This window comes from Colletotrichum abscissum (genome assembly GCF_030869225.1).
Source record: "Colletotrichum abscissum strain IMI 504890 chromosome Unknown Scaffold_10.1, whole genome shotgun sequence".
NCBI classification, from domain to species: domain Eukaryota; kingdom Fungi; phylum Ascomycota; class Sordariomycetes; order Glomerellales; family Glomerellaceae; genus Colletotrichum; species Colletotrichum abscissum.
The window spans coordinates 1,276,639-1,296,271 of record NW_026849988.1 but is presented as its reverse complement, the minus strand read 5'-3'; the positions used below and the strand labels follow the sequence as shown (position 1 = coordinate 1,296,271).

The window sequence follows — 19,633 nt, the reverse complement described above, 5'->3', positions numbered from 1 at the left end:
AGACGCTGATCCCACGGGAGTCCAGAGCACCCGTACTCCGTAGATATTTTTGACCGTGGCCACTCCGTATCGCTCGCGTACCGCTCATTGGAAATCTCTGGAACATTTGACTGGACCCAGGATGCTAAAAATGCTTCTCTGGTGGGGACCAAAAAAGCTAGGTTGGAACTTGGCACACTGAAAGGGCATGTCGCGTCCGTGTTCACGCGCGCTATTGAGTGGGTTAAGATGATATTGGGTACGCATATCAGACTCTTCTCTATCTAAGCGTTCGCATTGGAGGCATATGGCCTTCTGTCATGATTGATGATGCTTTGCTAGTGGGCAGATATCCCATTCAGGTCTGAGAGTACGATGTAAAACATACATTGTCCAGATATATAAAGAACACTCGCTCCCTTTGACTTGGTACCCAACACTGGCACTCTTTCTCTTGCGTGGCATTCCCAGCTACCATAGTGCACGGCATCATTCAGCTTAGAATATTCCGTGACTCCGTTGACCGTCTATATTTCTTTCTGATCCTCCATCCTGAGCGCCACCGTGCTTGCCCTGACACTGGTATAGGCCGTAACATTGATACATCGTCAAGCGAGAGCCGGGTCCGGCGTTCGCATTCCATACAGATGAAGAAATAACCGGACTGAATTGCTATGAAAAAGGGTATCTAAATACGCGATAAGATTGAAGCGAATATTTCATGGCCTCGGTAGAGGCACATAGATACTGCATGATCTACTGTGGTGGGTAGAACCCTTGACCACCTTGGAGGGGAGAGTGTGAATAGGGTGAGATAGACCCCTGAGAATTGTACTGGTTCTCGTCGATGTTGCTCTGTCCCATGAGTCCATCATAGGCCATGCCTACACCCATCTGCCCAGGTTGGTGTAGTCCAAGGGCGTTGTGGTCGAGTGCGGGAAAGGGCTCAGTCTCTTGTGCCAATGACATGTATTGTTGCTGGGCTCCCATATATGATGCGGCAGGCATGGTCATGTTGGTTGTGTTCTGGTATTGGTGGTTGAGACCCTGGGTTGCTCGGTTGACAGGTTGCATGCCCATCAAGTTCTGAGCCATCGGCTGACTAGTGTTCGGATACTGGGAAGAGTACATGTAGTCTGGGAACTGCGAGTTACCCGCGACCCCCGAGAACCCAAGGTTGTTCATGTTCTGGTATAAACCATTGTTATTCGCCATCATGGCGTGAGGTTGATATGACGACTGGTTCCCATAGTTGTGAATAGAGGGCTCACTCTTGACGACTGACTCGTCCAAGGGAGTTGGTGCATTGAAAGGAGCTCTGGGCGGGGGGTCTTGCACCGGGCTGATGATGGTGTCTGGCTCCAGCTCCTTGGCAGCGACCAGATGTAGGATCGGTAGACTGAGATGCTCCATATGCTTCGCCAGATGGACTGTCAACTTCTTCCATGTAGGAAACTGCTTGCCACAGAAACGGCAAGGCTCCTCCTGTGGTCTCTTCGTTGTTTCATGGCGGCACTGTTCTACCTTTTGCCACGTGGGATCGATGCCGCCAGCCCGTTTGATGGCGGCTTTAGTCTTGTTCTTCGGTTCGACGAACTTGTGCTCGCGCACGAGATGCTGTAAGAAATTGTCCCGGCGGTAGCATGTGTGCCGACAGTCCTCAACGTCGCATGTCCACCACTCTAGATGCCGATGGCCCTCATTCTCATGGCGTACCCAGTCGGCTTTACGCTTGAAGATCTTGGGATCACGGCATCTGTCCCAAGTGCAAGTGAAAGGCTGTACGTCCTCGTGGACATGCTTCGTCCAGTCAGAGGGCTTCTTGGGCTTCTTCAGCGTGAAGCAGAGCTGGCATTCGAATTCCGCCGGGAGGGATTGCGTAGGCGGCATAGGTATGTCCTGTGGAAAGCTATCTTTGGTAATAGCACCCTCCACAGGGGTTGAGTCTCCGTCCCCAGAGTCAGCGCCTGTTGACAGAGGGTCGATGTCTCGTGAATCGCCCTTCTGGTCGAGCAGGACTGGCCGACCACCACGAGCCAAACAGAAGGATCCGCACGTGCAGGCCTGGCCAATCCCAAGATGCTTCACCTTGGCATTGAGGAGGCTCTTGTAGCGAACAACCTGCTGATGGGCGATCCGATCAACGAGATAGTTATTGTTGGTTGCCAGATCCGGATTCAGGCGGAGAACATGCGTTTGGAAGCCTGCAAAGTTTGGCGAGACATCCTGGATCAACTTGCTGGATTCCGCATTCATGTCACCATCCTCGTAAAGTTCATCCTCGTCGTCATCATCCTCATCCAGGTCAACATTTGTCGAGTTACTCTTGGCAAGGACAGCCACCGGCGGGCCGCCTGATTTCCTCCACATGCCAACCAGGTTTGAGTGTGTTTCGTTTCCGCTAGCTTTTGGTAGATCCGACTTGCTCCTTGGCCGACGAAGTGTGTTTTTGACTTGTAGACTGCCAAATGGACTCTTTGGTGATGTGATGGGCGTGCCGCCGATTGAACCATTCCGCGCGTGTGTTGTACCAATTGAAGCCACACTGCTTCCCATGGTGACGAGAGCGGTGTTTATACTCGGCGTAGGTGTCTTCTTGGACCCCCAGCTGCCAGTTCGTGCAGTAGGTAGAAGATGAGGCAAACTCTCACGCTTCTCCATAGGGGGCGGAGCCTCCGATTTGGGAATGTTTTCGCCGTTGGTGCTCCTAGACCGCTTGAGCAAATGGCTGGCACTCGGCCGACGGACGAGGCCGCGCAAATCCTTGAGGATGCTTGGCCTACGACCTCCCTCGCCTCTGCTGATGGAAAGCTTCTTCAACAGGTTCCCACTGGTGACGTTCTCGGTGTCCATATCGATAACGCTAGGCAGACTACGTCGTCGTGTGCCCCACGTAGCCGCTTTGGAAATGATGGATTCGTTATCCATACACATTCTGTTGAAACGAGCAATTGCAGCTTGCGAAGATTCCGGCTGGTATCGATCTGTGTCTGGGCCACTGATAGGGTGTACAACGGGTGAATCACCCCAGACACGGTTCGAATTCATGATATGGAAGTCCGTAGCCGTCATCTCACCGCCGCGAGCTGTGAAATAAGTTTGTCCAGGTTGATGGCGGTTTTCAGTCTGATTGCCCAGATGGATGCCGTCTTCCCCAGCCATGGCATCGGGGCTAGCATGCAATCTGGTCTCTGGCTGAGAAGGGGCTGCAGTTGGGTCGTTATTCAAGCTACGAGACAGCCATTGATCAACTTCCTGGTTCTTTTCCTCGATCTCACGGCGTGTCATAATGTCGTTTACGCTGTCAACTTCAGTAGAGGGTCTATTCGTCGGATCCAAACCACGGCGGCTGAATGATGAGCGTCGTGGGGTTGTCGTATCAGCGACTGGTCCTTGGGACGAGATCAAGTCACCAGCGGAGCTGAGCCCGGCAGGTGCTGTGGTCGAGTTCTCGTCATCTGGTGTAAATGTGCGCTCGATTGACTGGACCGGTTCGGTAGCATCTTTTCCCCACATGGAGACAGTCACTCGAGGACTCTGAGCAGCCATCATGGGAGGAGACGGCACTGCGCTGTCCTCACTGGAACGACCACTACCACTGAGATCTGGTGTCAATTGAGATGCGGACTGTGGGGCGAAAGTGGAAATCTGAGGAGGTTGGAATGGCCTTTGTAGCTCCTGAGGTGAGATGGATAGAAGGAGTCGCTCAGGCACAGACTTGGAAATCGTTCTCATATCGCTGCGCGGTGAAGTCGTGTGCAGTGAGGCCGTCTGCTCAGGGGTGAACGGATAGGTAGTAGCGTCCAGGTTTTTGCTTCTCGCCTGGGAAATTGTGGCCTGGCCGAAGCTGTCGGTTCTGTGTTCCGGGTCCAGGAAGGAGGGCGTACCCGCTTCAGTATTGCTGAAGTCCACGCCAAAGAAGGGGTCCAGTCCATCGTCCATATCGCTGAAGTCGCTCGAATGATATTGGCTATAGTTAGAGATAGACTCTGCTGGAGTATCGTTATAGTTGGGTGAGACGGAGCTGCTCTGCAACTGAGACGAAGGCGAGAGATGATTCGGGTCAAATGAAGTGGCAGTCAGTCGTCGTTGACCACTACTTGGTGGGGAGGGGTTGTGGGCATCGCTAGCTTGTCCATCGTGCAAGGCCGCGGGAGGTACGGCGTATGTCGAAGCCATGGCCACGACACAACGCGAGTGTATGGGGGGAGATTGTAGGAGAGGCTGATCGTGATATATAGGTTGGCTTGATGTAAAGGTACGGTAAATCAGGCGAGATGGAGCCAAAGCTGAGGACGGAACTACTCTTTGAGAGTTGTTAGAAGACAAGCGCTGTCATGTTCCGACTTGATTGTGTTGGTTGAATTGGAAGCGATCAACTGAGCAGGCTGAAGGTGGGGTTAGGCGACAGTCGCAACAGGGCTCCAGGAAGCAGTCTTGCACCAGTTTGTGGATTGGAGCAAAAGGCACGAGACTGTGTTGACAAGGCGATGCGATACCACAGAGCAGTTGAATGTGGAGGAGGAAAGCAGTCGCCAGCGAGCAAGGGAAAAAGCCACGAGAAGAAGATGTGGTCGTGGAGGGCGGCGGCGTTTGCGCGGCCTAGATGTGTTGGTCGTTTCTTTCGTCCAGCGCTTATGCTTTTCGCTGATTGTGTATTCGTACAGGCGACGTGGGGAACAACTGGGTCAAGCAACAAGCAATAGATCAAACTTGTCTAGGTATGCGAGCATTAAGGTGCTGAGGTGATTTCGAAAGCAAAAGAGTTGTTTGCGGCGTTTCGCGGTGAGGCTGAGTTGAGGTCGGTGGCAGAGAAGTATAGCCAAGATGGAAAGAGTGACAGTCGACCGGTGGAAGAACGGGGGGGTGCGAGGCGGGATATGCGATAGAGTATCCGCGGGTCTTGTGTAAAGAAGCTCAGGAATCAGGGGTATGCGAGGGGGTGTACAAGACTCGATGAGATCATGCAGAGACAGTAGAACGAGGCGGAAGAGAGCCTAGGACCGGCGCATGGGTTGAATGTGGCAGAGTCGCGAGCCGGACGGGAGGCAGAGGAGGGGAGAAGGGGAGAAAAGAGTTGGTGAGACTTGTAAGAGAGAGGGAAAGGGAGAGATGATCTTGGGATGACGAGGGGAGGGATGGTTGGATAGGCGTAAGGTACGAGTACCCAGCGGGCTAACCTTGGAGAAGTAAGAGACGGTTGGGGGTGGGGATGCGATTGTGACAAGACAAGCGCGAGACAGGACGGAATTCAATCTCGAGGAGGGGCGGAAACCAATTAGAAGCAAGGTACCTGACCTACCTACCTTAGTTAATAAGGCAATTAGGCGGACATTTGCAGGTGGTGGTGGTGGTGCATGGCGAAGGTACGAAGGTGCGACCCAGGGTCAATTGAAGCTCAAGATGGGAAGGGCTAAAAAGTACAGTACCTTTTTTTTTTTTTACCTTTGGTAAAGATAGAGTACCTATTTGCTCTATACTATCCGTACCTTGGGATGAGGTACCTTGGGTAATTCTCAACACGAGCAGAAATGGAAAGCGAGAGAAAGACTCAGGAGAAGTGACACTATGGGAGCATGAGAGTTTCGGTACCTTGAGGTAGCTTTTCCCACTGCCCGCCAACCCACACACCCATTGAATTAGACTTGGGCAGTCTGCCTGGTGTCTCTCACTCTCCCGTCTCTCATCCAGGTTCAGCTGTCGCGTCCGGTCCGCCCTCGACGTTCAGGTTCCATTGTCTCAGTGAATAGGAAGCGTGTGGGCGGTACCTTAGCGGTAGCATGCCGGCCACTTGCGCAGCCCACCGAAGCGGGAATGCGCCACAACGCTGCCCTCTTGTCACCTAGGTTCTTTACCGATACTACGATGTCCTATGGCTACGGGGACGGAGGATTAAGGACGGACTACCTAGTGGCTGGGTACGGACAACAACAAGGTAGAGATGGCATGCGGAATTGCTGCTCGTCTGTTCGCATCGTTGGTTCAGATTTGGTTCTCAAGTGTTCGGCCGAAATCTGGAGGAACCACGCCTTCTTGATCCCGAGACTCGGTTTGTACGGTCGAGAATCGCGATATTGTCAGATCAGGTACCTGACGTGCTGACCCAACTTGGACGAGTCGTGATATATCGCTATCTTGCCATGTTCTCATGCAAGAACCTTACATATCTCAGAATGCCTTGCCTTGGTAATGCTCCTGCTTCATGCTCCATGCTTCCTTCCCGCTCATATTCATGTCGACTGCGACTTCCTCATGGCTCATGCAGCAACGCTGCCCCGCTCCGTCATGTGGGGCATTTGGGAGACTCCGAGAACTGGAAGGAACGCTCACGTCTCTGAGTGGTTGATAGCTCAATACAGCGGTACATATCCCTTAGCCTCAGTACATGTACGAAGTACCTGTCCACAGGCGCACTCGCTCGTAGGGCGGAATGGGGGCCGGGAGCGAACCAGGAGCGAACCAGATGGCAAGGGACCTGAGACCACCACCCACACCCACGGCAAATCAAAGTATCGTCCTAATTCTTCCATTTGCGCGAGGCGTTCTTCTTTACTGTCGTTGGGCGCATTTCTCTCAGCCCCAGCCCGCAGGGCAGTTTTACCTCTCCACTGCAACTTTGCAACTGGAACTCCCGACCGACCGTCCTCGACCTCAGACTCAGAGTAACCTCGGACCTCACACACTCATCCCGTCACCCACTCCCCGTCTTACACTTGCGCCGCCGTATGAGCAGGGATCCAATACCTACATCCATCCCACCTCATGTCTGCCATCTGGCAGCCCACCACATCTTGTCGCACAGATGCAAGCTACTGTGGCTTACTTCTGTCCCTCCACTTAGGTCACGCTCTGCTCTTACGCTCAGCGTCCGTCGCTGCACCTCACAGTACCTTAGTAGATGGGTGGCTGGATTCTTGTCCCTGGGCTTGATAATGCCACAAGATTAGTGTCATCTCGACCTCGATACGACATTCGGTCATCGACCATCGATAAACCTTGGGTCAGCCTGTGTTCACCGAGAAGGCAGATTTCCACTTCCGGCCCTAGCTTCGTATAGTCCCTCTCACATTCTATCACCGATGCTGTCCGCCCAACACCTCATACCGACCACATACCAAACCCTTGAAAAGCGCTCGTCAGACTTACCGGCTTGCAGACGCTTGATGTCATCCGACGGCATGTGCTTCTCGCTGAAAAGCTGCGGTAACGTACGAATGCATGCCCTTGTGGCAGATGCTACGGATAGGCATCAGCCCCTAAACAGAGTGCCGCGAATATCGACAATTGTTTCCGCTTAAGGGTCGCTCATCCATATGGCAGCAGAAACGCTTTCAGCTCGGTCGCCATATCGCTCTCGCATTCAAGAGTCTAAAAACCGAATAACCCCCCATTATCCGCTCTGCACAGGGTACGAAATACTGGGGAAAGCGACATTGGCTAGTGGGGCCTAGCACCATTATGCACAGCCGCAGCCGCCGCGATGGAACTCGGATATTTCAGTCGAGTTGGGGATCCTGGGCGAAGCAGAAGCGCTGTGTTTTTGAGCTTGACCGCTAGCCTGGCGGTGCACTCCGCCGGTCGCCGCTCCAAACCCGCGGCATCAGGGTTGCGCAGCGCCATAAACATCCCCGACCCGTCCGTCCATATCGGCGACGCCTCACGCGTTGCATTGAAATACCGGCGTTTTAATGCTCGCTTGTTGGTCTCCGCGTCTTATCTGCGGCTAATAATGATGCTCCCGCAGACCTTGATATGTATATTTATTCGTGCTCTTGGAGTGTGCCTCGAGTGAAGTCCCCATCTTCCGCCTGATCCGCGAATGGTGGGCAAGTCTCCATTAACGAGCGCCTTTCGTAAACGCGATCTCTCGGCGGTTAACTAGATTAAATCTCATCTATAAGGCATGTTCTATCGCGGGATAGACGCAGCGAATGCGTCGGTTCGACACGATGCCGAGTATGGAAAACTTTCGGCGACCTGGAACCATGAATGGACACCAAGACGTATGGATCATAAAGCTAACGGATGACCTAGACTTGAACCAGACTTCTGTCAAGTCTCCCAGGCCCTGAGAGCCTCTCGAGATCTCGACATAAGTGCTATACACAAAAGAGCATGTAACCAAACAATTTTTTCAACAAATCCTGGGTGCATATATCACGGTACCTAGCCAGCCATTCTGCGTCGGCGGAAGAAAGGATGCTAAGTGTAAGAAGGTACGATGAACGTATCCTCGGGGACGTCTTGGGGGCTTATCTAATCACTGCACCTGATCCACCTCGGCGACGTCGTCAACCACCACCAAGAGCCAGGGTGGAGATCACCTGCCCAGAAACTCTAAAGCACTACACTTCAGCTCTCGATCTATCTACCTTACTCTGTATCTCTATGGCGATGGAGCCATTTCAGCCCTGAATTTCGCCATTCGTTGACTTGACTATTCGGCTCCCGCCGCCTTCCAATTGGCTTCGTTTCTTCCAGTGAAGGAGCCGTACAGATACTACGCAGCTGCAAAAGCGGCTCAGTCGCAATCCAATATAGCTCATCGAGACTGCAACCTCGTAAATATCCTGACCCGGACTGCTCGGGGACCAGCATCGTGGTATAAGAGCCTCTCAACACTTATCATTACAATGTTTCAGGTTCGTATTCCCATCTCGAAAGAGAGCATCTTCTGCAATCCCACATCGAGGTCTATAGTCACCGATTTTTTCGTAATGAACTACCGCAGCTCACCATCGCCTCTTCTCATCCTTACAGCCAAACCCCCAAGACCACCTTCACCTGCGCCTCCACCGCGCCCGTTCCGTGATCCTAACCGCCGAGGAGTGAGTCTCAAACTCCGTTCCTCTCAAAAACCTCTCCCATCATTGACAGTATTGACCCTTCCCCTCCCCGCGCCAAAAAGACTCGTCGAGATCCGCGCCGCCCAACGAACCTTCGAAGGCGCCTACATGCGCACAGCCCTCTCCCAATTCTCCTTCGCCCTCATCATCCTCAAAATCTTCACCTCGGAGTTCTACGCCATCGGCGCCCTGTTCGCCGTCTACGGCGCCGCCGTCATGCTCGTCGCCATCTTCCGCCGCCACGAGGGCAACCGCCAGTTCTTCACGAGCCCCAAGGTGGACGAGGGCAGCGGCGTCGCGAGCGGCGGCGTGGTGCGCAAGTTCCGCACGAGCGGGAACAGCGTCGCCATGCTTACCGTCTTGAGCCTTGCTGCGTATGTTACGCTTTTGGTGCTTACGTGGCAGCTTGTGCAGTGATGTGAGGGGTGAAAGGGGAAGGGGGGAGTTGGATGAGTAAGTAAGCTGGTCTGGGTTTTTGTGGTTTTTTTGTGATGGGAGGATGGAGTTTTGGTGACTACGGCTGGTTGTATCTCTTCTGTCTATAAAATGTACGAGGTCGCGGTGATTTACTCTCATTAAATCATGTACCCTGAATCTCAGATTCCGATCTTAACCACTAATTAAATCATCAAGGTTCTCCAGAGTAGACCAAAGACAAAGTCAGGGCTTTCCGTGACTTCTCTGTCCTCTGCCATATACTCTCAGCCTAGATATCAGAAACTCAGCGCCATGCCAAACATCCGATGGTCCAGAATCGCAACACAGATGTGGGTGACGGGTATCAGCAACACCAACCATATTGTCACTACCAATGGATACCCATCAACGGTGATCAGGACGTCGAATCCTTGGAGAGGTCTAGTCTCAACAATCAGATACTCGTACGCCTCAGGCAGCCTGTAATTTTGTCAGGGAAATGGGATCTCCGTCTACAACGTCACTAGAGGAAGGGGGTTGAAAGGTGTTTTTCAATTACGGGATCTTGATTTGAAGCAAGACAAAGGGGTACACATCACTGATGAAATGTCCGAAACTGGGTTCCCCGTCTCCATACGAAACAAATCGCGTCCAGTGAGAGTAATCCCATCCAAATTCAAACCTAAAGTTACTTGTTCACAGTGTATCTCAGTGAGCTAGACATGTCTCCTTGGCCTATCATGCATCATGCGTTGGGACTCGCGGGCATGGGTACCTGAGTGAGTCCAATGTAGGTATTTTCCGCCTAGTCTCGACCTTTACCGATCTCAAGGCCGTCTTCCCATCGACTTGGCATTTGGGGTTCATCACCGAATACAAAACCATGGACTGCCTCTCAGGGTAGAAGGGCAAACAGGTAAAAGCAACCCTCAGCGCGACCCCTCACTGCAAGAGCCCAACAGGGTTGTGAGCTTGATCTCACAAAGACAAGAAGAGAGCTTGATAGGTCCAAAAGTAAATTCAAGAGGACCAGAGAAGAATGAACGGGCTCAAAACCAAAATCTGGATTGAAGTATTCGCCACTTCCGAGGAAAGTTCTCGGAGGTTAGGGAATTCTATGTACTGATAAGACGCGCGCTCGAGAGAAAAGAAGGGCAAAGAAACCAAAACGGCTGTATGATAAGAATGTTGAACTGTGCATTGAAGGAGATTTGTTGAAGTGAAGAAGAGAAAACAGGAGAGGAAGCAACTAAAGGCGAGCAACAGGTAAGCGTCATGATGACGCCGGTGGTATAAAATGCGCGTGTGTCTCCAGACCCGACAAATGCGATCCCTCCCCTTTTTGTTTTCGAAGCCTGCCTCATCCACTTGCCGTCGCTTCTGTACTTCCCATAGCTCCTCAATGCTAGCTGCGAATATAAACACGAAAGGCAAAGGGAAGACTCTTCGTCCGACTGTACGGCGCTGCGGATCGCCGCGCCCGGCCCGAATCTCCCGTCTCACGGTGCGTTCCCGAGACAAAAAGTGACCTCGTATTCCGCCTAGGTATAAGTAGGCTCCCCCTCCCCGCTTGCTCGGCATCGACCATGCGCCTTGCGCTCGGGGCCCCGCAACATTCCTTCCGCGATGTGCTTGCATTTAAATCTGACGTCTGCCAGCAACACGTTTCGTGCGATCCCGGCGTTGCGGAGCCGTCATCGGCATGCCAGTGTCACTTGATCCTCGCTTGAAAATGGGGCATATGGTTGCTGTTGCTTTTGAATCCCTCAGACCCCCATTGATTGCTTTCTGTCGTTTCTCGTTCCAGGGCGGTCAAGGCTACCGTTTGGAACATTTTTTCCGGTTTCGCATGAATTTGAACTACTCTCCCATCTTTTCTACTTAGCCTTATGTTTGCTTAGGGTATTTTATTTTTCTCGTTCTTCTCTCTTTTCTCGGCCATGGGCTCCGTCTCGTCCCCTTTATGCCGTGTGCCAACTTCGATGGAGTTTGAAGCAGAAGAAGGATGTTTGGAACCGGGGTTCTCAGGGCTTTCCGTTGATGATGTAGCAAGGTTGTGGCTAGGAAGTGCCTAGCTTCCGCTACTGTTGTCATAAGTTGTCCAAGTGTCGTATCCCTCGGATGGCCTAGGATAGCCGTAGGGGGGCTGCTGCTGCTGCTGCTGTTGCTGTGGCCAAGTACCGTAACCTGAAGGCGGGTTGGCACCTGCAGACATGGAAACAGTGTGCGGGTCCATAGTTGGGAAACTTGTCGCAATCGGGTTCGTGTACATGTCGGTCGTCATCGCCGCCGAAGACCTTCTGGGGAACTGCCGGCCCTGGTGTGACATCGTGGGGTATTGTGTAGGTATCTGTGTGCCTCTTGGGTATGCCATAGGGTTCCCTATTGTGAATGACGAATAGCCCATATTGTTTTGAGCATTGATGTCTGCGTTGCTCCAGCTGGCCGACGGTGGGGCTTGAGATGTATACGGCGAGAACGACGGAGACGGAGTAATCGGGGACTGTTCAGCGTAAGACTTCTTCGTTTCCTTCAAGTCACCTGGCTTTGTTGCATAGTTGGAACTAACATCTGGTGATGCCCAGTTCGTGATTTGGGGATTCGCAAAATCGTAGGGCTGAGAAGACGCTGTAGTGCTCGAGACAGGCACTGTTCGCTTGTTAGCTATTTGACATGTCTCCGGGATGCGTGGAAACTGGCCTGTGGGGTCCTGACCAAGATTTCCGGCTGCAGAAGTCTGGATAGTTGTCGGTAGTACGTTTTGTGACGAGGGCAGAACTCCTCCTTGATGGTGCTGATAGTGTTGGGATCCTTCTGGGGCTTGTCTAGGAAGTACAACGGGAGAAGACGATGCGGAAGCGGTGTTAGATCCCCCGGCAGGTCTCGATTGCGCTTTGGGTTTTGCTTCAGTCATGTGAGACGGCGCCTGGTCTACAGGGAAGAAGCTACAGTCCTTCTTCAACCTGATGCAGTTCCTACATCGGCCATCACCTTGTACCTCTGACATTATGCACCGAATTTTCCGCCTGCGGCAATGTCCTTGACGTTGCTGCCGTCAGTACAAATTCAGAAGAGACGCGAGAGGACGGGCACAACACTCACCACAAGCTACCGAGGTCCGGTGATAGCCCAGCTTGTTCCTCTTCTTGTCCCCAGCTTGGCCAGACTGACTTGAATCAGAGATATTGGCCTGCCGCAGTCTGACATTAGGCTTGTTCATGGAGCGTTTCGATTTTCGACGACTCGCCTGTAAGATGGAATCTCTACGCTCCTGGTCTGTTGGCTCGTGGGTCCCCTGGTCCATCGATGCTTGGCCTGAGCCTGGTGCGTCGTAGCTAGGCGCGAAGCCAGAATTGGGGACCTCCATGTCGGAACCGAGGGGAAGAAAATGCGAAGGATATGGGTAAGACATGATGGAACCCTGCACTCCAAAGTCGGTGACGTTGCAAAGTCGAATCCTTCTCGGGAAGTTAGGTCCATATAAAGGTCGGAGACCTATACTGCTATACCCTTGATAAACCTGTTGATGTCGAAGCGTCACACGATAGAGATGCGGAAATGCGTTTCGAGGTGTTGGACCCTTTAGGCTGGCGATACAGTTTAGAATCCGGGCGTAACGTTGGTCGAGCCCTGCTGATGTTGGTCCGGAATCGAGGCTTCGTAGAAGCAATCAACGAAGATGCAGTGCGTTCTTGACGTTTGTCAACAGACACTTCTTCGAGGTGTCAACGAGGGGGCTACCCAAATGACGGGTCAAGATTTGCCGTTGATGTCGCGTTGGGTGCGGTACGGATAGAGCGCGGTTATGACCGATGCGGACACGGCACAAAGCGATGCCAGGGACGGACCAATCGAGATGATTTGAGTGGTCCAGCTAAGCTGCGAGTGCGGTAACGGCCAGGATGGTGTACCAAAGTCGGGAAGCTTTCTGAATGGGCTGCCGTCAAAATTGGGTCGGCTCCCCAAGTTTTTCCCGGTTCCGTGGGCTGATGATTACCACCCAAGTTGGGTAGGAAGGGGGTAGTCTAATAACAGCAACTGCAGACAGCGTATACCTGAATTCTCTGCGTTGGGATGCGTGTCATGCCGCTGTGGAAGTTTATATCGAGGGTATATTGGGTCGAGTCGGTTAATGGTGATGCTTGGGAGGTGTGACGTGGAGACAGAAAGACGAAGGTATCGAGCCTGAGAATGAGACCAAGACGTGGTCAGACAAGATTCAACCCTAAGTATGGTTTTGCATGATGTAAAGGCCAACCACGAAGGAGGAAAGAACGCACGAGGGAGAGATGACGAAAACATCCGAGAAAAGAAAAGAAAGGCACGTACCTTGCCAGTTAGAGGCTGCTGAACGATAGCGACTTGCTTCCTTGTTTCTCTGGGAAACCACCAGGACTACAACGGCAACAAGGGTGTCAACAACATGCTTTTGGTCTTGGGCATCCAGGTCAAGTTTTTGGAGTCGCGCCGTTATAGGGGAATGGGGCATCGATGGTGTGTACCTGATCTTTGGAGATGGTCGTCAAGGAGAAAACCGCCAATAGGCTTGCAATTCTAGACAGCAAATGCCTCTCGAGTATAAGGAACCCAGCCTTGGCTGTGTAATTCCCTCAACCTTGATATCCCAAATTTGAGTTCCTTCGGGGGCTCGCAAGTGTAAACAGGGTTTCTGGTTCACTATAGTAGTCGGTCAGAAGGTAGATGCAAGGCACCAACGGACAAGACGATTGAGGAGCAAATGGATAGAAACCAAGTAGCTTGTGGAGCATCAGGGAACCAGTCTCCAAGTGAATACACCAAAGGGGAAAGCACTCTGATGTTTACATACCTTGCTTGACGTGTGGCTGCATTCAGGGAGTGCCCAAGTAGTACCACGCAGCTAGAACGTTGTGTTCGAATGCGAATGGACCGCGGCAGATGGATGTACCGTTCCAGCGCCACCAGATGAGAATCTCGGCTTATTAGTTGAATGTACGCGCTAACAGGAACGCTCTAGATGATTGATGGACGTTTGGTGACAACTGTACGTGGGGGCCAGGTAGCTTGTCTCAGACAGCAGTAGGATGCTTCCGATTCGCCCGTCTGTTTACCGCCTCTTAAGACTCGTCTGATGGTAGGGCAGTCTCTTCGAGGCTGAGACGAAGACGTCGGGCCACGAGTTCGAGCCTGTGAGCCTTTGAGACTTTCGGAGCAGTCGTCGAGAGAGTGAGATGAGTTGCAAAGACTCGAGGGCTGAGTTGCTTAGGTGTGGAGCTAAGATGGTAGATGTGGCGGGTTTATAGAAAAGGGTTGTAGCGATCTCAGTGGCGAGGGGCTCGCTGGAATCCTTCGGTCATTGGAGGAGGCCGGTGTGAGAATTTTCAAAAGAGTCCAGTCTTGTAGGGATGCAAAGCTGGTCAAATGGGGAAGACCCTGAAAACCTGGTTCTGGTCCCTTCCTGCTTCGGTCCACTCTGACATCGAATGATGATGCTCGGCCCTCTGCTTGCGTCTGCCGTGTGAGGATGGAAAGAGGATTGTAAATGAGGTCTCAGCCAGAGAGGTTGAACCAAACTCTAGACATAGAGAAGTGATTCAATAATGACAAGGGGAGGAGAACAAGGAGGTGCGGCGGGACGGCATGCAGTTGGCAAGAAGTTGAGGAAATTAGAGAATACAGCCAGAGGCCAAAGTCATCAGGCCGTTCTAATGACCCCAGAGTCTAGGCGAAAATGGAAAGTCAAGAAGAGCAAATGGGCTTTTGGATTCTGAAAAAGGTATCCTGAAACTGCTTCTCGAAAAGCGCTTGCCCAGAATAGTCTTTGTCCTTCTTCCCTTACCTTTCTGTGACGACCCTATACCATTGATCGTGTACCTAGATCGTTATTCGGACTTGATAAGCGCCGGGTAGTCTGGAGGCACTAGAATCAGCAGATGCTCTGCTTGTGATCTTCCCTCGACACTCCCTGGCACGATCCCTCGTCCGTGATGCGCACCGAGCAGACTCCCAAGCCAGACGGTGACCCTACAAAGGATATTGAGTAGCAAGCGCTGGGTACCCGGCGTCTCATCTAAGGCAGCGCAGCTGTCGATTGGCTGGTTGTCGTCACACTTCATCTCACCCCATCTCATATCCCATGCTCATCTTGCGAGCTCTTGGAGGGTGCTTGAACTGACCGGGGGCCACTCGCCGTCGAGTTGCCTCCAAGCGGCCCTTTCTTCCAACCCCTGCCCCATCAACGGGGATCTAGGAAGTGTGGGAGTGTGGATATGAAAAGCCTAGGCAGCCAGGGTGTGTTGGAGGGGTACGCAACTCCAGATGACAAGACAGAAGCCCAGATGCCATTCTCGAATCTTTTGCCGAAAATCAAGCACAGGAAGCACGCGGTCAGGTACTTCCGAGGGCTAAAAATTGGTGGGTATTGGCTTCTGATGAGGACATACCTCAATCGAAAGTGAACTGCTAAGAGACATGGCGAACTGTCTTACTGGTTTTGCTGCCAACCAGGAAAGTTGACCACTATACTCCGTACCCGTCTCGCTATAGGCGATAAGAGACTTATGGTCTTGACTCTCCAGTTTTTCCGAACGAATGCCTCATTCTACCGTATCCGCTTGTACCCCTGTTTGAGCCTGTCAGTTTTGCGGATCCTGGTGAAAGTAACGTCCAAGCACTGGTAGACTTGGGACGAAAGATGTGGGAGCTTGTCCCGCTACTTCCCTGCTCGCGCCATTGCGTCAAAGATTATCTTTAACCGTTGCTAGCAGCCGTTGTTGTTCGCGAACTCCTCCACCTTGAAGTCTACAAGGAAGCTTATTGCTTCCAGACAGGTGCCGGACGTATCACCTGGTAGGTAATGCGAATGCCTATCTGGTTACAACTTACAACAGTGCTTCCATGCCCTAGTCTCTCGCTCCATTGATGCCGCGGAGACTCCGCCGAAGATATCAGGGCCATGACACAGGAAGTTGAATACGTGCGATTCTCTGGGCAATCTACAACTCCTGGCCATACTGTCTGCAGGAATTGAAGGACCTCAAGGTTCGTGCGCTTCCGTCACTCGGTAGAGGCTATATGTGACTCAGTATTGTCTTGTCATCTACAATGCTAGACAGGCTGTGCCTAGTTGAGGAAAGATGGGTTACCGATGGCGGGTTGCAACCTCACCACGTTCGTGGCCCATGCGTCGTCTCCAGGAGCTAGGCCCGTGACCTTCCGTTGCCGTTGTCAGAAATCCCAAGGAAATCCCAAAGAAATCGTTATACGTAAGGTATCCGTAGAGTGCTCGTTGTGATTCAGGGGCAAGTCGCCAAGCGCGATGGAGACCAGTGGTCTGGACCATTAGACCCAGAAAGGCGCATATGGCAATGCGTCGCGCCCATCTTTGATGGATTGAACGACCCTTTCATCTCGCTTTTGCTCTTCATGCATGCTTTGACTTTGTCACCTCTGCAGCACTCGAAAAGGTTGCAGGGCTAGCGGCCCGCGGTGACACAGCTGCCGAGATGTTCCAGCTGCATGGGAAGTGCCTGAACCATTCCATGCCTCAACTCTCAATTGCGGGCGGCATCATCCGATCAAGCGACGCTACGTTGCTGCACGTAGGGCGGCGCGGCAAAGCAGAGCCTCGACCGACGGCCACTACCAGTACCGCTGCCACCACCACAACACTGGCTTCTCGGCGGGCGTGAGGAAGAGCCTCTCAAGTCCGGGACAGCGGACCAGAAAAGACGGCCTGAATCAGTTGAGTAATCTCGCGCAGGCTCAACTCGGAAGATTGTCATGACAGCAACTCTGCGATTCGAGGTGTCGTAACAGCGAAGCGCTCGTGAGCAGGCCGCTACTTCACATCAATCCTGACGTGCCGCTTGACAGGCCAGAAAAATCAACATTGGGTTATTGAATGATCCGCCAACGAGGTCACTTCTCGGGAGATGTGATTTCATCTGAGAGTTGGGACGAACTAGAGTTGACGATGGACGATGATCAAAGAGCATATTGCCCAAAGGTTCTATGTCCGCTTCCACCTTCACTTGCAGGACTTGATCTGGCATGATGCGCAGCCAGGATATGCCATCAAAAAAAGAAGCAGCCGCACTTGACGATGGTCTTCCCGAATTATGCTGTGGTGTTCCGCTGCACCCCGCATTTCCTTAGTTGTCGTTGTTGGCCCTGTCGCCGCAAGTCTCGGAGCATCGTCCCTTGAAAACCTTGCCGATCAAACCTGATCTGAATCATCCCAACGTCTTCGGAACTGACAGACATCAGACAACCGAGTCCCCTGGCACCCCGAACAGCAAAGGGACAGAAAAAAGCTCGGCCCGTTGTGTTGTGATTTTCTTCTTCCCCAACAAGCTCCACCCCTCTGTTAAGGAAGGTCTCTGATCTATCCAATTCTGGGATGGATCAATAGGGAGTGATCATGCGTGTCACAGTTCATGGTTGTCATGCGTCTTCTACCTCGGCCTGCTCCCGAGGCCACGAGTATTGCGCTGTAGAGACTAGAGTTGACCCATAGGTGTCGCGGTTTCCCCCGCGTCCAACAATACTCCTTCTGCTGCCCTCGAAGCCACGACTGGTTGCCTCGCTTGCCTAAGGACCTCGTGGAATGTAACACTCTTGGTCGCCTCTACCAGTCTGTCTGGCGTTCGGTCTCATTGTACCACACGACATGAGCATTGCCAGCTTGCCAGGCACGTGCCAGGCTGAGAACCTAGGTCACAGTTTGAGGTATCATTGTCTTGTAGAGATCGCCGGCCCAGCCAACCGACAGGGCTTAGGCAACCCGGCCCAGGACATATGGTCGTGCCTTTTCCGCACAAGGCATTCCTGAGCTCGAAGAGAGGCTTCTCTTTCGGTCCTAGCGTAGACGAGCTGAGCCGCTAGCTAACGGGATCCTAGTGTAGATGGGGAAAAGGACCGTATTGTGGTGGTGTATGTTCCGCCCACACCTCGCTCCTCAACTCCAGATTTGCGCAAAAAATGATCGACCCTCCAGCTATCCGGGGCGTCGTACATGCCACGAAAGGATCGCCGCAATCTGGCGCACTTCAGTTGAAGCCAGACTGGCGACACTGCCGTCGATCTCGCGACAGGGACTGGCGCTGGACAACGCGACTAGGATAGCGATACCATCTTTTGCTCGTCCAGATCTAGGGAACTCTGCGAGACAACCGTATGGATGGATCCCTGCCGTGTCAGACACCTTCAACTCCGAGTTTCCTGTTGTAGATCCCGAGGCTCCTCGCGATATTCGGCAGTGGACCTGTGGGTTTCGCTCCGCCCACTTGCCAATCTCTAGTCCTCCGGATAACCTCTTTCCTTGATGCAGGGAACCCGCCAACATACTCTGACTTCCGCAAACCCTGGCTCGGCACAGATACTCGCAGTGTTCCGGAGGTTCTGCTACAAGACCTAGGCAGGCCTGCATGGCGTGCGTCGACGTCACTCAAGAGTTTGATCTTCTCTCATCCTTGCCCTTCTTGTGTCCGTTGTTGATCACTCCGGACATGTTAGTGGCAGTCAAGAGACGGTCGATCACGACTGGAAATTAGACTGTGATCCGCTTGTGGTTATGAGGCTGTAAAAGCGAGAAAGGTCAGCCGGGCTCCCAACTGTCCTGCTGGTTGAGTCATGGTTTGTTGACTGTCGGATCGCAGCTTTATCCGACTGGATATCAAAGTCAAATCCGGATGCTATGCTTCAGAAGTCCATAGGTGAGATATTCGGAGGGTCGGCGCCTTGCATCAGTCATGGCGCATCCAGAGCTGAGCACTTGTATACTGCTTCAGATGTGAGGTCGCCACCAACACCAGGCTATGCGAGGACCTTGGGACGCTTGCTTGAGACTCGTCAATGCCGGTTCCGAGGTCGGAGCAACCTTTCCGCACGTAATATCTAGAACTCGAGGCGCGGTGGGGATGGGAGCATATAGGTACAGCCTGAATGTATGATGAGGCCAAACCGGTCAGGAATTTGACGTCCGTGTTGATGAGCGGTCGACGATCTGGTTAGACGCACCCCAAACGCAGCCGAGTATGCTCTTCAAGGTGTTCCACACTCACTTCGCTCTCGTAGTGTAGTTCGTTCAACTCCTGTAGGCGGTGTAGTTGATGGAGGCGATTTTAGATGATGATTAGGAGGGGGGCGGGGGGGCTAGGACAGTGGTAGAAGATGGCGAGCTCTAAGTTTGAGCAGAAGATGAACCTCAAGTAAGTAGCGAAGCAGCGCGGAATCTGTGACAAGCTTGGATAAGACAACAAGAATACCAGACTCAGGAGGAGCCACCGTCGGCCAAAAGCAGGACCGTTTCCTTCTCCTCTTCTTCTTCTTCTCCTGGAAGGATCGTAACGGAAGGCAAGATATCGCCACATGTGTAGGATATCTGCCCACGCCAACGTGTTGGGAACTTG

General features: G+C 52.6%; 4 protein-coding genes across 4 annotated transcripts; 1 reads left to right on the top strand and 3 right to left on the bottom strand.

The window, feature by feature from the left end:
* Positions 1 to 735: 735 nt before the first annotated feature.
* On the bottom strand, positions 736 to 4,158 carry CABS01_05343 (C2H2 finger domain-containing protein; the record flags this gene model as incomplete). Its single annotated transcript, XM_060538713.1, has 1 exon — positions 736 to 4,158. The coding sequence occupies one exon, from the start codon at positions 4,156 to 4,158 to the stop codon at positions 736 to 738; it is 3,423 nt and encodes a 1,140-aa protein (XP_060405885.1).
* A 4,538-nt stretch (positions 4,159 to 8,696) lies between these two features.
* On the top strand, positions 8,697 to 9,242 carry CABS01_05342 (uncharacterized protein; the record flags this gene model as incomplete). Its single annotated transcript, XM_060538712.1, has 1 exon — positions 8,697 to 9,242. One exon carries the CDS (start codon positions 8,697 to 8,699, stop codon positions 9,240 to 9,242), a length of 546 nt encoding a protein of 181 aa, XP_060405884.1.
* A 2,071-nt stretch (positions 9,243 to 11,313) lies between these two features.
* On the bottom strand, positions 11,314 to 12,654 carry CABS01_05341 (uncharacterized protein; the record flags this gene model as incomplete). Its single annotated transcript, XM_060538711.1, has 2 exons — positions 11,314 to 11,891; positions 12,345 to 12,654. 2 exons carry the CDS (start codon positions 12,652 to 12,654, stop codon positions 11,314 to 11,316), a joined length of 888 nt encoding a protein of 295 aa, XP_060405883.1.
* A 4,953-nt stretch (positions 12,655 to 17,607) lies between these two features.
* Positions 17,608 to 18,651, bottom strand: CABS01_05340 (uncharacterized protein; the record flags this gene model as incomplete). Its single annotated transcript, XM_060538710.1, has 3 exons — positions 17,608 to 17,722; positions 17,855 to 17,934; positions 18,238 to 18,651. 3 exons carry the CDS (start codon positions 18,649 to 18,651, stop codon positions 17,608 to 17,610), a joined length of 609 nt encoding a protein of 202 aa, XP_060405882.1.
* Between the last annotated feature and the right edge of the window lie 982 nt (positions 18,652 to 19,633).